Source organism: Phaethon lepturus, unplaced genomic scaffold (genome assembly GCF_000687285.1).
Source record: "Phaethon lepturus isolate BGI_N335 unplaced genomic scaffold, ASM68728v1 scaffold26195, whole genome shotgun sequence".
Lineage (NCBI taxonomy): Eukaryota > Metazoa > Chordata > Aves > Phaethontiformes > Phaethontidae > Phaethon > Phaethon lepturus.
The window spans coordinates 3,605-21,998 of NW_010541606.1; the positions used below are offsets into that span (position 1 = coordinate 3,605).

General features: G+C 38.7%; 1 protein-coding gene across 1 annotated transcript in view; it reads right to left on the reverse strand.

Annotated features, from left to right (window-relative positions):
• Nucleotides 1-857: 857 nt before the first annotated feature.
• Nucleotides 858-18,394, reverse strand: part of TSC22D2 (TSC22 domain family, member 2) — a 30,002-nt gene continuing 12,465 nt past the window's right edge. Inside the window, exons 4-6 of the mRNA XM_010287793.1 lie at nucleotides 11,788-11,859; nucleotides 2,068-2,119; nucleotides 858-1,277 (exon numbers count right to left, since the gene is read on the reverse strand). Coding sequence (XP_010286095.1) covers nucleotides 1,017-1,277; nucleotides 2,068-2,119; nucleotides 11,788-11,859 — 385 coding nt within the window. The 3' untranslated portion in view covers nucleotides 858-1,016. The remainder of the gene's footprint in view (nucleotides 1,278-2,067; nucleotides 2,120-11,787; nucleotides 11,860-18,394) is intronic.

The window sequence follows — 18,394 nt, forward strand, 5'->3', positions numbered from 1 at the left end:
TCAAAGATATAGGTCATGCAGATCATGCTAGACAGCAAAGAAAGTTGTGAATGAGAAAACACTAAATAAAAATACATAAAGAATGTGCATTATAAAATAAAAAAAACTCAATTACACAGCTTTGCTTCTTTGGTTACAAAGTAGGTTGAACAATTTCACAGCTTTTTATTCCCACCCAAAAAAAAAATTATACGAAATGTCAAAAAGCAGAGGAATCATGGCAATTTCTCTCCATTAGAAAGTAGAAACAGAAATGAGCAAAGTTTTCTTCATCAAAATAGCCCATCAATTATTTATTATATCACAATAACTGGTGACTACCTGTACAGATGCACTATGGTCTTCATACTTACACTCTATACAAAATTTACATTCAAGCTGGATCTTTACTACCGTAAATAAATACCAAAGGTAAATTGCCATTAGTGTTAGAAATATGCCAGGATTCTTTTGTTCAATTATTGCCTAAACATTTTATCTATTAAACGCAATCCCATCTATCATTTTACTGATACATACATTTATTAAAAAAAAATTAAAAAAGTTCTGTGACATTGTTCATGTACATTATGAAAATAGCAGCCCTGTAATAAATAAAACAAATAAATGAAACTAATGTAGGCAAATGTTACTTATATTGAAAGAACAGTGGCTCTTAAGATGAATTGTGACTTCTTACCAGATAGCAAGGCTCAAAGTAATCCACGGGAAATGGAAACCTTGGGGAGCCACCAAAGCTTTTAAAGACCTCACTCCTGCCACCAAGCAAATGCATCCTTTGCATTAATAACTCCTTCTACAACTTCCCTTGTGCACTGGTGACTTAAGAGACACCAACTGCACTTCACGATGTACCAGTGAGGGACAGCTCTTGTAGAATGATTGTCTAATACTGAAAAGGCCAAACACACAACAGAAGCATGGCTACTCGCTTTCATATAAAGTGGAAAGAACATCAGTGGCACACAAGGACAGACTGCTCTCAGGTTTTTGTTTTCAAAGGAGGCAAGAAAGCTTTATGCTGAGGAGACATTCGGCTGCTGTGGAGGTTGCGTTGGCTGCGGAGGCTGTGCTATCACTGTTTGCGCTTGTGAAGTGCTACTAGGATTGGCCTGTTGGGTTGAAAGTTGGGATAACTGATCACTGTTTGAAAGAGATTTTAACAGTGCGTTTTCTCGTTCAAGTAAAGAGTTTCTTTCAACTAATTCTTTTATTTGTTCCTTCAGGACTTCCACTTCTTCTCTTACTGCATACATCAAATGGCTTTTCACTAGATCCTGTGAAGAACAAGTTACCAGTTACACCAAGTGAAAGAACAGTTTCATCCACTCCAACCCCAGGATTTTAGCGGTAAGCCTGGAAAACTAAAGCACCCACCACTAAAAATATATGAATAAATTAGCTTTCAAGAGCAAATAACCTAGCTCTCTAATTCACTGTAAAGTGTCCCTTACATCAAAAGCCTTGTTGCCAGCACTCAGCATCAAGTTCTAGTCACCTCTGTTACGCTGAAGACAAGGACTAGAATTACAGAACTAGACTACAGAATTACAGAATTACTAGAATGAAACCATCATCTCTGCAGCTTTGTCCTGGAGGCAGGAGTCTGAGTTACACAATCCCAAGCACTGAGGTGTACGAGAAACAACAAATAAGAAAGCCTCTAAATCAGCAGAAGCATAAATCAAACAGATGTAACTGAAGCTGAACAAAATGCCAAGGATGGCATAGCGTAAGTGCGAATTAAATAAAATTAGTAATGAACTTTGCTAAAGTAACAGACTTAAATGTGCTATTTATTTTCAGCACCCCTTTAAATTCAATCAGCTTGTTCACAGAAATTTGCAGGAAAATTCATTTAAGGACACTTCTGGGCCAACAGTAAAGGCGGTACTGGTTTGTGGTCATCCCATAGTTGATACAGAAAATCCTTTTTTCAAATGATGGTCTCAGTCTGACCTGACTGAAGGGATAGTACAGACTCACAGAAACACAATACAGCTGGAAACTTACACTCAATGATTAACCACTAAGCCTGTTAGAAATAACAACTTATTTTTTACTTACCATTGCCTGTTCTATTTTGTTGTCAATGGCAACAACACTTGCACCAGATGCACTGTAAGTAAGAAGAAAACTTTGTGAGCATTACCGTATCATTTGATTAAGACTACGCATCCACTGGCATCCGTAGGACTCCTAGGAACATGCTTCACCAAGAGGCTAAAGCTTCAGATTCCAGAATTCAGCACACAATCATGGGGTTTTTGTTCCCCCCACTGTATTACCTAGTACAGTCAGAGGTCTTAAAAGACACTGCTCCTGCAGCTTATAATTCTTCAGACTATGCTTCTGGCACCCATAACCAGAAAAATGCATTAGGATAAACAGAAAACTAACTGCTTTGATTCCTTGCCTCATTTTTTAACTTTCTTCACTGGGGAACACAGGGATTTGTGGGATATTAATGAGATCCTTACCTCTAGTTTTATTCTGCTAAACTGCTTTTATAAACTATTGAAGAAAAAACCTGTTATAATATCTGTTCTCCAGCTTTACTTGAAGACTACTTTCCAGTTAAAAAGTTCCTGGATCAGCACTGTATTTACCACTTTGCAGCCCAGTGGCAGTAGTCAACATAAAAGTAAGACATTACCACAGCCCCGATGAGCGCATTTACTTGGTTTCAATGAATTCTCACTGGATCACTTTAACATTTAAGAAATACACTGCAGTTGGCTTGCTAAAGTTAGGGTCAGTCTTGTTCCAAAGACATACTAGCGCGGAACAGTCCAACACTACGTCTCAGTCGTCACTGTAAGAAAGTATACTTACTGTGTGAAACAATACGTTGAACTACATCTTTAAATCCTGGGTTATGGCAATCCAGGCCCTAATATTTTTGGTCTGTTTTCAAGACGTAATACATGAACACAAGCCAGTTGCTCACTCCTAACTCTCTGGACTCAGAATTTTGGGGCAGTGTCCCTGTTCTCTCGCAGACTCTCTGCAGCTCTCCGCAGGAGGCCAGACTGACCGCCGCGGAGGAACACCCCCAGCAGCCACAGAATGCTCCATCCATGCACACGGTCTGTCGGGCCCACACTCTCCACGTCCACCCTCCCATACTAGGTGTCAGCGGTCTGATTCTACTCCACAGCTCCGTGCCTGACGTAAGACGGCGGTTCTTGGACTATTTACCAGGCCCGCCAGTGATAACTACTGATAATGCTCCCCAGCAATGGAAGTTGCTATCAGCAGTGTGCAGCTACGTTTAAAAAAAGTTAACATACAGGAAAAATGCAGGGTTTGCAGTAATGCTCAGAAATTCACCTCTGAAAATATGCAACGCTCTCTGAAACCAAGTGTTAAGAAAAAACCTACTTCAGGCTTTTTAAAGTGAGTATTGGCAATATGCTCAGCAGTATTAGTTACATACATGAAACAAAGCTTAACTATTGAAAGAATACGACACTAGAGAAATCCATTTTAATAAGTCTCACAAGAATTGTCAGTAGCTAGCACAGAGCATTTACAAGTAGAGAGAATAATTTTTTCAGACTGAGGGAGTAACAGCTTCTATTTCTAAACTGAACTAAGCTTGTAATTTAAAACAAAAGTGCTAAACTCCTATTTCATAAGAAAATTGTTCTGTATCTTACTATTTTCTAAGCCTCTTTCAAGTCATACTCATAGTAAAACTCCTCAGAATAAAAAGTATTTATAATTCATGACAAGGTTAAGTACTCCTCTCCATTTTGGATTAACGTATTTAAGATTATCTGAAATTGTCAATGTCTGTGTCCAACAGTCACTGAAATCCCCAAGACTGCTGCATGTCCCTGATACAGCCTTTCATGAACACCACTCCAGAATTCAGGTGAGGCAGCTTTGAAGAGATGAAGAGCACCAAATTAAAGCAAACAGCACACTCTGTACTGGAATCTGTTTCTGCATCTTTACAGAATAATTACATAACTTTTGTCGATACTTTTCTAGTTAAATTTGAGATTGGGACTTTGTTCTTCTATTCCTGTTTCAACTATTTTTCAACTATTTTTGTGATTATTAAAAAAAAAAAAAAAAATGAAGTCCACTACACCACTCGAAGTTCAGGCATTAGATCAGTTCCATGAAAGAGCCTCTGCAGTGGAAGACAGGCAGTCTTCCCCTTAATCATCTGAAACACTGGTACCTGCATGGCATGCTGCAGAAGCAGCTTTCCCATGCCGTACCTTGTGCTCCAAACTCTCACCTGCCTTTTAAGGGAGTGCAGTGTTCACAACATGGGTACAAGATAAGTGGGATTCGCATGCAGCCAGGGAAACTATCGCTCTCCCAACCACATTTTACACTTCAAGTGATACTAACAGACAGTGCTGAAAGCCATAAATAGTTTATACAATACTTTTACTCATTTCAATATTCTTGTTGCCCGTATCCTTAGAGCAGCTTGTCCTATTATCAAAGTACCAAATCAGGATTCCAGACCTGCTCCCTGCACAAATCCCAGTGTTCATACTGCTCATCTCCAGCAGGCAGAGCCCAGGACCACACAGACCACCGCCCACCCACCCCAGGAGAAGTTCCACACTGACAGAGCAGCCTTCAGTTAGTCAGATGCTGTTTTATCCTAATGGCAATATTTCATTTCACTGTCTAAAAGCGTATAAGAATTAGATTTTAAGCTAGCACAATTCCCATATGATTCTGTCCTTTTTTAATTTTCTATTGCTCCCCACAACAAATAGCTCCTGTGAGAGACATCAGAAGCAGAGTGCTCCAGTGCCAGCTATTCTTATGGTACAGTCCAAATATGCTGCCAAATCTTAAAATTTTGTGTTTTTCTCAAGTCCTTGGCTGTTGATATCAAATCTCACTTTGCATAAAAATATTTTATCCCATGTCTGCAGAATGAAATTTATAGATACAATCCAGTCCTTATGAAAAGGGGGGGGGGGAAGGTTGTTAAATAAGTATTTTTGGATGTCATAAGCATCCATCAAACTGGAAAGAGTTTGATACACTCTGTGAGTGCACCATGCACTGTATATCCAATGTCTCAACTAGCAAATTCTTGATTTAGAAGTGGAAAGACACTATCTAGCTTTTATTAAAAAAAGACCAATTATTATACCATGCTTTTAGACAAAGTCGATTGCGCCACGAACTACCGAAGTCTGACAATAATGTCAAACCTGTAATACATAAACAAATATCCACATCAAGTAACATAGGACAGTTAAAGGGATGTCAGTTAAAGAGACTCCACCTAAAGTACTGCATCCAACATAAGAAGGACATGGATGTGTTGGACCGAGTCCAGAGGAGGGCCACAAAGATGCTCCGAGGGCTGAAGCACCTCTCCTATGAGGACAGGCTGAGAGAGTTGGTGTTGTTCAGCCTGGGGAAGAGAAGGCTCCGGGGGGACCTTACTGCAGCCTGACAGTACCTGAAGGGGCCTACAAAAAGCTGGAGAGGGACTCCAAGGGCATGTCATGATAGAACAAGGGGTAATGGCTTTACACTGGAAGAGAGTAGATTTAGATCAGATATAAGGAAGAAATTCTTCACTGTGAGGGTGGTGAGGTACTAGAACAGGTTGCCCAGAGAAGACGTGGATGCCCCACCCCTGGAAGTGTTCAAGGCCAGGTTAGATGGGGCTCTGAGCAACGTAGTCTCGTGGAAGGTGTCCCTGCCCATGGCAGGGGGGTTGGAACTAGATGATATTTAATGTCCCTCCCAACCCAAACCATTCTATGACTAGGCATATAATTTTTTTTTTGTAACTGCAAACTTCCTGCCCGCCCTCCCCAACCGGAGCTTTTGCAGCCAACTAGCTACCATACATACACACTGTAATTGAAGAGAACACTTCAGTTGGACTTGGACCTCTGAGTTAAGGTTATGTAAATGAAGGCTCTGACCACAAAGATGTCATACCGGTGTACCAAGATCACTTTGAAGCCCATCAAGTACAAGGTAAGATTTATAGCCAGCAAAAATGACAAAGATCACCAATTACAGTTTGCCATTTCCAGAGATGGATAGCAAAAGCAACATTTTTCTACCTTACACACCAGACAGGCAAAACACTATCTAGTCTGAGAAATCCTCATTTGGATTGTTGAAAAAATCCTAGTGGCTTAAGTGTAATTTTCTCACATTTTACTTTGAAAGACCAAGAGGAAAACTAGATTTTGACTGCTAATAACACTGCTTAGCTATAGCTCACAATCAGGTATGCAGCATTTGGAACAAAGTGTTTTGTCAAATACTTACAGCTTGCACCTCAGAATTCTTTAGGTTGTATTTTAGCTACATTTCTCATACACACCTACAACTCAAGAATAGCACTGTAATTTTTTTGTTTCAGATGTCTTGCAAAGTGAGAGAAGTGTCTTGGACAATCATGTATATACAGACTCAGAGAATGGGAAGGGAACTTGGAAGTCTAAGTGCAAGTCTGATTTCTAATGCATGTTACACAATATACAGCAATCACACTTTCCACAATGCAGCGCATTCTTAAAAGCCTCGGTATAATTCTGACTTCATCACTGCAAAAACGTTTCCTATGGAGACATGGTATCCCAAGAGTATGGTAAGATATTATTGGAAAGATGTTTCAGTATCATCAACAAGCTAAAATATTGTTTAAAAAGTGTTTGGTAGCCCTGTTACCACAACACATACCAGTGTACAACTTCACTGAAAATACAGTTATTTATATAATGATCAAACAAGTGTTCTTTGTAAAGCATAACTTTGCAGTTCAAGAAACCTTACTCACTATAGGCTATTCCAAAACTTGAACAACACTATTCACAGAATGGGAAAGTGAAGTGACAAATGGAAAAATTAAGGATGAGTGGATCAGAAGACAGTAAAAAAGGTTAATGTCTTAATGTTAACTTGTTAATGGTTGGAGGAAAATTCAACATTGAGCATCACCTCACATTCATAGGCACCAAGATCTATTTCAATCTGAATTCAGTAAGTGTCACTGTACTCAGCTTAGTGCTTTCACCATTATTGTCTCCCGGAAGGATAGTTACGTCTAAAGACATGTTCTCAACTTCAAAATTGGCTTCAAAATATAGGTAGAAAGACCAAGAATCAAACATTAAAATAAAGGCATTTGCAGCTTAATTCACTTGGTATGCATAAAAAGATGCAGTGCTTCATTTTTAGAGATTCCACAGTCCTCAGTAATGTGTGTATTTTACACCAACATTGGATGCATTAGGAATGAGAGTTATGAACAGCCCTACTGTTTGGCACTGTCAAGTACTATAGACTAGGCAATAGTGTTTCACATTTAAATGAGACTGCAAATCCTACTGACCAGATGATGTAAACTAATTTTGAAGCTTCAGTTTTTTTAGTCAGTAACAAAAAACATAATCAGTAATACAGATGAATACAGAATATCTGCCTACTAGTTTCCCCAAGGAATTTCTTAGCAAGTCACCCCCCAAAAGACTGCCAGAATGCATGAGTTTTCTTGCTCTTGATATTGCCTTTAAAATTTAGCATCAAGAGTTACTGTGCTATTCAACTCATGCTTTTAGATATATAAAACCCACTACTCAACATAGCTAAACCTGTAGGAGTGGAAAAGACTGCCTGTAGTGCAGACTACAAAAAGGTACACCGATGCTAGCAACAGTCTTGTCTGATAGCCTCTATAAAACAACTCTTCCTTTAAAGTACGAGATCTATTTTGCTTTAGGTTAAAGTGGAAAAGATGTTACATGATGCAGTCTCAGACAGACATCCCTGAACCAAGTGACCTCTTCTAGCTCTTTCATTGTTACTGCTTTAAATCAAATTATCAAGCAACCTTTCCGGGAAGAAAGTAAGGTACCTTGAGGTGTTCCCACATTTGTTTTGCTCACAAGTGAACTACAAACTACAACGGTAAGTGTGTTAATTATTCTTTCCCTCATTTGTTCACTCATTTACAAGCTACTGTAGTCACTTAACCAGCCCCTTTTCATGTCTTAACACTAGTTGAGCTATTTAGTCCATCCAGAGAAACCTCATCTACTTCTGAAGCAGTTAAGGCATGTTTAATTAGCCTCCACCCAATTATGAGATTTTATAATGACAGCTTCCCAATAAAATAAATTATCCAGTGTTGAAAGGGTATCTATGCAGCCATTTCAGATTTTCATAATTTTTCTTTGTCAAAGCCACATGAGAACATGAGATAATCTGAGGCAGTAAATTCACAGCCTTGGGATTACCGGCAAGTGCCTGGCTTTCCCTGCAAGCCTCCGTACACTTCAGGTTAGCCAGCTGCTCTGTCAAACAGAGAAGTACTTGCTTCCAGAAGACAGTTAAATTTTCTTCAGTTTCGTGTGAAACTTTGGAGATCAGTTATTCAGCACAACGTAATACATGATCTCGCAAGCAACACATGAGCTCTATAAAAGACAATGCTTCTGGGGAAAACCAGGACATTGTTTGAGTTGAATTGGTTTGGGTTTTGTGGTTGGGTTTTTTTTGACAATGAAGAAAAATGTGGCTCCTTCATAGTTTTGATAGATTTTGAATTACACTAATGAACCAAACACTCTTCCCTATGCATCAAGACAGTTACCTTGTGCACCACTTTCAAGAGAAGCAAGCATCAAGAAACACATTAACCACAACACTCATTGGAATAGTGTGTTACATGAAGTGTCAGCCTCATCCTAAGACTCTTTAAATTTCAGAGTTTTAGACTTTTTATTTCAAATCAGAAAAGTTTCACCCCTAAAAGAACCTCCATATAAGGCTACAATTTAAAAGTGGGAGATACGTAACTCTTGACCTTCTCCTGTTTCCAGGAAGAGCATCTCATTTAATAGAAAGCCATGGAATAGGCAAATGGAAATTTGACAAAATTCATCACATGAAGAGATGGAAATGTGATTGATTAGACAATGTAAGAAGGATGTTTATCAGCAACACTTAGAATACATTTATCTGGGTGCTAACATGAGGAGAAAATCCACATTTGAGTTAATTTATATTGAGAAGGCTTAATGCTTCACACACAAATGCAATGGAAACATAAATCCTACTGCATTGAAAATAAGTTTACCAAGAATGGTTATGTTTTAGGCAAACCCGTCTCAAGTTCCTATGGCACTACTACGACACAAAGGCAATCCAGGAACACAAGAGTGGTCAACCAGACTCATGGGAACATGCCAAGAAGCTGCCACTCCCCTTCCTCATCCTCTCAGTAACCATGCCAGTTGAAAAGAAAGACCCATGAAACTTGTGCTCTTAGAAACACCTTCGTGAACACTATGCAGGGAAAACACTTCCAGGCTTCCTGCAAATGTGTCAGTAATAACTAGTATTTCAGTAATATTTAATAGTTTGACTCCATTCTTCCCTGCCACAATGTGTTAATGAAAAATAAACAAGTCTCTGCTTCACTAGAGCAATTTAGCAATATTTTACCATGTATTGCAATAGCATGTTGTTCGCTTTGCTAACTTCAAATGGTCTCAAGAGATAGCTGCTCATAGGAGAATAATCCATATTTGTGAGAAAAAAATACTGAAGTTACACAGGAAGATTTTTCTATTATGTTTACACTTAAGTCTCCAAACTCAAGCCTCCGAGGATCATAAACTACTTCTGAGGGAGCTGTAAGATGTAATTAAAAAGTCTACTGCAAGCAGGCTTAAGATCCTTATTTTTTGCAGTGTGTTAGTTAACCCCCCATGTTTTGGAATAGGGAAACAAGGGGATTCTGAGGAAACGGGAAGACCTTATGGTTTTCACAGGAGAGATTTCCGTTTCACAAACTGGAGATCACAAAAAAAGCCACAAACCACTTTACTGTTACCAAACTATTCAAGTCTGACGACAGATCCCCACCTGCGTCAGAGGCCCATCCCGCCTACGCACACGAGACCTACTGGGGCGCTGTCAGTGTCCTGTCCTGCTGCTGCCAGGATGCACATCGCTGCAGAGCCCCACCGCCGAGCTCCTCCGTACGCCTGCCCTGCGAAGTGCTGCCCAGAAGTGGCTTTACTGGCTATGCCTTTAAAGTTCCCTCCATTAGGTTTTCACTGGAAGTTTATTGTTCAAAGCTTTTCAGTTTCAACCATCTAGTAAAGCAAAACTACACAATGTGATCTTAAGAAAATCTAACAACTGAGGTATAAATGCAAAACCTGCTAAACCCTGTCCAGAACTTTGGATTGGACGTTTCAAACTTGCATCAGTCCTGATGAATTTGCTTCTATGTTTTTACAAATGCTTCTTTTTACCACAAAGTGTTCAACAGCAAAGATGCAAGACTATTTTAAAAGCCATCTACATTCTTCTACCTGAATTCAATGTTTTTCTATATACCATGCTTCCAGTACTTGCTTCAGACATTGTACAGCTTTGTGAAGCCTCAATCTTAACCATTAACTATTTGATTTTAGGATTTTTTGAATCGGCTTCCTCACCTTAAGAACTATTTCAATTTGAGAGACATGAAAATAGAGAAACAGATGAAGGCTAGACCTTAAAGTGAGCTTTTGGTCTAACTACCAAATTTGTATTCAAGGTCCTGAAGTTTATTTCAGTTAAATAATGAAGTCCTTGGAACTTAAATACCAATTTTGTCCCATAAATACAGGAAAGTGGCATCATCCAAATCTTAAAGCAAACCCACAAATTTGTACACATTTCTGTTAGAAAAGGAAGATGTGCTTTTGAAACCTAGCCTAAGGCTAGCACTGCAGCAAAACATAGAGCAGGATGCATTAGCATTACTTTTAACCATCGGTGTTGTACAGTATACAAATTGTTGCCAAGCAAACTTTAAAGGATTCAGTTAAGCTCTGCAAGTTGAGAAGCCTCTCAAGTCAAGTACAGCCAGTATAATGATGAAATAGTTATCAATACTTCAACAGCGGAGCAAAATTTATGTTCTACAGAGCTTGCTAAGCAGAAGTATTGTGACAGGCCAGAGCATCACAAGGCGTGAAGTCACATCATCACTAGAACTTCAACTTAATGCTGACAAAAAAAACCCTTCAAAATTATTCAAGTGCGGGAAAGAAACAGTTTGCAGCTACTAATGAATTAGTAATGCATTTCTGACAAGTCATATCCATAGCAGATACGGCTTTGTTGCACTTCATTGCAGTTTCTCGCCATGAGTTCAATGCTAACTTAGTAGATTTACTTTGTCCTCATATCTTGTTACAGTTCGCATTTGTTCCCCTTCTAGCTTTGCTTAAGCAGAATGAAAGCAAGCCAGAAAGCTTCCTTTCCTGGTTTTGAGACCAAAAGATTTTAACTTTGCCAAAATTGTGTTTAAATATAACATTCTCACAACTGGTTTTCTGATTTACAACTCAATAGCCACAATGCCAAGAAGTTTTATGTTTTGGTTTGGGGTTTTTTTGTTGTTGTTTTGGTTTGGTTTTTTTTTTTTTTTTTTTTTTAAAGGAAGATGTAAATATTGCAGTGAAGGTCAGCTAGTAGCTGACTAGCATTAAACTCTTTCAGCTTAAACATTATGTATAATGGGCACATGCACACTGGAAGGAGGAAGAAAAGAAATGTCATGTCATATATTTTAGACTTATTTAGTTTTAAGTTTCAGGATAAATACTTCACTTCCATGACTGCTTTCAGCTTCAGGCTGCAGAAGCCCAATATGAAGTTCTAAATACAAGCAGCAGTTCTGCGCAAACAAAAATGACGAGAAACTAGCATAGAGCGAAGCTGTTCATGCATACCTCAGCACGTATGCATTCCATACTTAAGCATTCATACCTATCCCAGAAGGTCTTTGACTCACGTAACTTGTTGAAATGGAACGCTTGGTAGAATGCAGTTGACGGATTCCTATGAGATCCAAGAATCAAACAGACATATTGAAAATGGATACATAATAAAAATACTAACTCTCTTATGCAACCTGCATTACTGTTATTCAACCTGCATTACACAGTAAATTAGTCGTCCAGACAGGTTAAATTTACGTCCAAAACTCCACAGACTTCACAGAATACTTAAGGAATAGTTTAATGACTGAAAGGCCATACAGATTCAAAAAGAAAAAGTAATCCTTGAGCCCTATGGATTTTCACGCTCTTTCAAGTTGCTATTGTAAAAAGATGACTGTAAAGCCATTAACAAAACATTTCATGTCATGCTGACAATCTTGTATACATAAGCTGTATACCACTTTAATGCTATACATACCTAGATTCAAAAATACCTTTCATGTTTTTCATGTTTCAAACGATGTCTCTGCAAATGGTAGGTACCCGGTATTTCTATTCTACTTAGCACACTACTTTTTATACAAAACACATGAGCCTTCCAAGTGGACCTAGAAGTCAGAGCTAAACATGCCACATTCAAGCTATGACAGATTAAGTTACAACTGAAAAAAAGATCAAGTTAAAATTGAAAAGTGGATCTAAAATACCACTAATTTTATAAGCAGTTGTCATAGTCATCCTCATGCTTCCCCTTCTCGATGCGCAACACGGCAACTGCTGTTTGGAGGTGCTTTGCCAAGCAGTAAATCAGAGTGCTCTAGCTACCACCCACAGGCACCAACAACCATACTGAAAGCCAGATGCTACAGCACAAGTTCTGTCACCAGTGCCAAACCCCTGAGACAACCTGACCCTCTTCCTTCAGCGCGCATTTGCCCCATAGACAGCAGCTATAGCAAGAGTGTAATTTGAAGATCTCTTAATTCTTCAAAGTCTCATTTAACACTTATTGTTTACAAGATCCTAGATGAAGCACAAAGTCAAAATTCTCTACTGCTAGTGGCTGTACCAGTGCATTACACATAAGCTTAGAAACTCCTTTTATCAATACTGCAGTTCATCCTTACGTTGGTATAGCTCTACCAGCCCTAGAGAAGAAAGCAACAGCTTAATGGAAAAATCTTCAGAAAAGCTAGTATTAGTTCGCATTCCTTTTAAAGCCAGTTTTAAAATCAGAAGTTTATACCAACATTAGAAGCGCAGGTGCCCATCCCCTTTCTAAGTTCATGACAAGAATAATAATTAAATAACTTGAAGACAGTTTTAAGTATTTCCATTTAAGCACAATTATTGTATAGTTGAAATCATACACCAAAAGAAACCACAGAAGCAGCACTATAACAAAACACTATCTGAAGTAATTTGATTCCCACGGCAGGTGCATACAAAAAGCCTCGCAAGGATAATGATACTTGTGCATCAGCAATGATTAGGAATCACTTGTTTGAAGAGTTTGTCACTCCTCCTCCTAGGTTCACCACTCTACCCATCAAAAAAAGTTATCCATGAGTCTGGAATTTAGGTTAAAACCTGCCACAGAAGTTGCTTATCAAGCTGATAAGTTGGTACTACTTATGGTTTCATAAGAAGTATTGCATGCTTGAATGACAACTAAATACAACTAATAAGAAGAGTACACAATAGCTAAAGGACATTTAAGCGATACAGGGACTTAACTTATGGAAAGCAATTGGCATATGTAGATAAAAGCATTCCTTAGTCTAAGCAAATAACGAGGCCCAAGCTCTTCTAATTCAGTTGTCTGTGAGGAGTATGTAAAAAGTCTCTTCCTCAGAAAGGGACTGTAAATAGAAAGTCATTTAACTTCCAAGATAAATTTACTTGCAGCATGTAAAACCTTGTTGCTATTGTTAAATATAAAAAGTTGTGGTTTATGGCGTGTATTTCATACAGTCTGGTTTTATATGGATACCCTATATGCTATATATTCTTGTACTATTCTTAAGCAAGTATCTGGAAAGGTATGAAAAAGCTTTCCTTATTAAATTCTCATTTGTATCCCCTGCTGTTGAAATTGCTTTTCGATTACTTTAGACAATTAAGAGAACATTTTCTACTCCATAGCTATATTTTATCAAGATGTTAATGTAAATTGGAGGGAGGTGCTAACTAAACCGGAAAAGCAAATGCTTTTCATGTGCAGGTCTGAACTACCACAATTGAGTTTAAGACTGTTGAGGCATCTATTTTTATCCACATCAAACAGTAAAAGGTTAGAGAATTACTAAACACTCCTTTCAGTTTGCAGAGACAATTGAGAAAACTGCTTATGTTAGTAGGATAATCTAGCCTTGCTGCTGCTCTGTAACAGCTGAAACCCCAGAAGTCCTTCAGATACTGCCTCAACCGAATGTAGGGACAGCCTGGACCAGAAAAGCAGATTCAGGTCCTCTCCACAGCACATGGCCAGGTCTGAGAGGTCAAGACTCAGTCCCAGTTGTTGGCAGATTGACACAGCAGAGCCAACAGCCAGCCAGAAACAGGGTGTCCCTGATGCCAAGCCAGAGAATGAGAGCCCACCTCCTCTTCCATGGGAGGTACGCCAGGCACTTCTCTTCCTCCGACTCTGGTGAGGGAGAAGAACAGGTATTCCCAAGGACAGAGGCTTCATTCCAGTCCCAGAGACTATGACAGACCAGCTTAGCAGGTTTAAACATTCAAACCGTGTCTCAATTGGTAAAAAATGCCTCCAAGTCTCTATAAAGAAGTCCTACACCACATACCATATTTATTTCCTTTAAAGGTTCACAAATGTCAGTATTTGCAACACATTCCAATGTTATGGTTTCTAACAACAGTTTTCATGCAATAGAAGTTTGATCCAAATTTAAAGGATGAGAATTTTATCAATTCTCTGAACACTTGAAACTTCAAGTTGTCCCTTTAAAAGGGAAGTCTAAACCACATCCAAAGCCTCACCTCATATTCGAAGGAGCATCCTCCCACTGCCATTAACCAGGACAAGCATATGCCAAGTACAAACCTTATTCCAGACAGTTCTGCTTCACTAGAAACCATGCCCATGAAAGTTGGCAAATTTTTAAGTACACAGATAAGTGCCTTTTAGTTTAAATAACAATACTGGCTTTGGAAGTGCTGGGCATCAGCTTGGCACACGGGGGCTGCGAACAGTTGCCTTTTTCCCAGCTACTACCTCTGAAGGAGGAACAGTAACATCGTCACTCATGACATATCTGAAGCTATGTTTCAAACTTCCAATGACTGACCAACATCAGCAATTAAGGGCAACAAGAGGAGGAACACATGAAGAATACCACACTTCTCCCCACCCCCCGAGGTGGCAAAATAAAAAAATTCACACCTGACCACCTCAGACAGTTCTCTCTCTCTCAGTATCACTGACTATTTTCATTAACTTTGAGAACAGGAATGATCCAGAAGATTAAAAAGGCCTAAGCACCTGTCTTTGAAGAACATGAAAACAACAGGTCAGACAACCCATGCTGAATACCTCAGAGGAAAACCAAAGCAAAGCAGGACCACCTATTTATTACAGACACAGCAGCAAGTCAGCATGGATGGCCTTTTCAGAAGCTTATGTCAGACAAAAATTCCTTCTGAGAAAAATTAACAGGCCTCATATAGAAAGAACACAGAAGATGTGATCATGTTATAAAATTAGTGTAAGTTTTAATGCCATCTTGCATGACATTTTTGTAAGAACATGACTTGTACAAAGTGGGTCCACCATTGATAACTACTCTGTACACGTGGCTCTCCAATGGTTCAGTGGAAGGATGCATCAAACAGAGCTCTCCAGGGGTCTCCTCCGAGTGTGTTATAGGATACTTTAATCCATGACTTGGACAGTGGCGTACAGACTATCTTTATACCTGCAGATGATCTGCAAGCACTCTGGACAGCAGGAATAGAATTCAGGAAGATCTTGCCCAATTGGAGCAATGGTCTGAAATAAAAAGGATGCAATTCAATAAGGATAAGCATCAAGTATTATGCTCTGGTAGCAATAATCAGCTGCACAAGTACAAAACATGGAATGAGTAGCTCACTGCAATTCCACAGAAGAGAATCTAAACAGAAATTAAAAAATAAAAATCTTGCAAAGGTGTCAAATTTGCAATACTCGTCTTACACAGGATGTATACACATACTAACTGAAGTCTTGTTTTATTTGACCCTTCTGAGCCCTTAACTTAGATTTTATGGCCAGTTTTGAATACCAACCCTCCAGAAGGATGTAACCCTACCGAAGTCCAGGTAAGACCACTAGAAGACATGTCATATTCCAATTTTCTTTCTAATAATCAGAATCACTAAGTAGGAAAATTAAGCATTTGAAAGAGATGAAAGACAGTTACAAGCTTCACATAGTTTAAAGTATCTGCAAAGGAGAAGAAAACTTATTCTCATACCTGTTGGGTATAAGCACAGGACAGATATTATGGGGTTTAATTGCAGCAAAGAAAGTTTAAGTTACACATCAGAATTGTTTTCCACACAAACAGCAAGGGATAGATAAGACTTCTTACAGAAGTGGTGGGATTGTCATACTTGTCATTCTGGAAGAGATCAAGCAGTTATTGCTCCAAATGATTCAGGCCCTTAAGTCTCCAGATCACCCCATAGGCCCATCTTTCACAATTCTTTGAGAATTCAGGGCAGAAGTTCTGTCTTTGAATAGGATGAACTCCTACAGGAACTAAATTTAACTATGAAATAGAAGGTAAAACAGTAAAGAACGAGGCTAGTTTATACTTTGAAATCAAACTGCCTTTCCTTTCAACTCTAAAGTTCATGCCTCTTTTTGGTTGAAAGTGAGAAATGACCATTCTAAAATAAAATTCTTAGCTGCAGACAAAGCTCATACAGAAGCACCACATTTAAGATTAGAAATTATCAGTAAAACGCACATTATTCTTGTGTTCCTAGTCTTAGAAGTAAGGTCATTAATCGTACGGTGATGCATCAATAGGACTGGGAATTCAACAGCAAGCTTCTAGCTTCCTATCCTTTGCACGGAAGGCTCTAGGAGCCTGATAACATGCCTGTAAATAAATTGTGTTCTTCAGCCATGTTTATCAAAGAAAAGATGCTATTATGTTACTTTGTACATCTACATCATTTCTACAGTGCCAAAAGTGAACTAAACACATTAAGAAAGAAGTGACTCAAAAATAGCCTAAAGATGAAGTCAGCAAATAAAAGTATTTAGCCTTTATGCAACATCAGAATTATTATTTAACAATCAAGAGACCTGACGGTAAGCACACAATCTGAGCTTAATTAAGAGATCTATCAGCATATATGGATGTGTTTTTATTCTAGTGATCAATAAGGAATCAAGACATTAAAAAAAAGAGACAGCAGAGCCATCAACTGCCCAATCTGATGTGCACTAAAGCACAACAAAATTAACCCTTAGTTAATACAGAGTTTAGTTTCTAAAGTTGATAAAAGATTGGATGTATTATTGCCCAGAAGCATTTCAAACCCAAGTTAGTTTTTAGTTATATGTGTTACTGATCACCAATAAAGGCCTGTGTTTAACTAGGTTACTAGCTATGACCCGCAATGAAGACTGATTATAGTTGGTCTCCAAATTAAAACACCTGGTGTGTTTATTTAGGATCTGAACCAGGGGTTTTACAATCACATGATCACAGTTTATCAGGAAACTCCCAGTAAAGTTTATGGGATTTCGAGATTATGTTTACACTAGTAACAGAATTCCTTCTTTGTCCCTCTTCTTTTAAAAGACATTTCACTTTTTTATATTGCCTTCTACTTAAAGCAACTGCAACTTTCAATCAACTTTATTTCCTAAGACTCCATCTACAAAACAGAGTAACTGGAGTACAAAGCTTTGCAGGAGAGAATTGACAAAGACTAAACGTGAGGAAGTCAATGTGGAATTAAGGAAAAAAAAATCCAGGATTAAAGCTCTTACGTTTTGTGTTCAATTACATGTTCTGTTCACGTAGTTCTATATTTGAAATCGATACTCTGAAAAAACAGCAAGAATTAGATGCTGTTACATTTAGTTTTAAGTGTGTTCTAGCTCCAGATGACAGGAAAGGCTGACACAATTAGCAGCCTGCATGACAGTTTTTGGGACAGTGTCTCTCAACCACCATGATGGACTTCAAAGGGGTTCACAGGGTACTTTAAATTAAAATATTGTAAGAGTGGAGAGAATGCATACTGTATGGATCTCATCTCCACTGGAAAAAAATAGATACACAAATTTAAGTGCTAAAAATCACCAAACCAGGACATGCTTAACAGTAGTTTCGCAATTCAAGATGAAGGACATCAAAGAACACCCAGATATACTACACAATCATTAGCAAGACAGTGCCAGTAGCACCAACACTGAGTTTCAGTTGCCTTCAAAAAAACCCTACACACTCCCTCCCAACACTTTCAGAAACTATGAAAATCACCTTCAGGTAACTTTACTGAGGGAACTAAAGCAGCACACATCACCTAGAATAAGACAGGAAGGTCTGACATCAGCAGCTCCATTTCAAGCAGCTGCATCTCAAACTCCTGATGCTTGGAGTTCAAGTTATCGGAAGGGGGAGGACTAG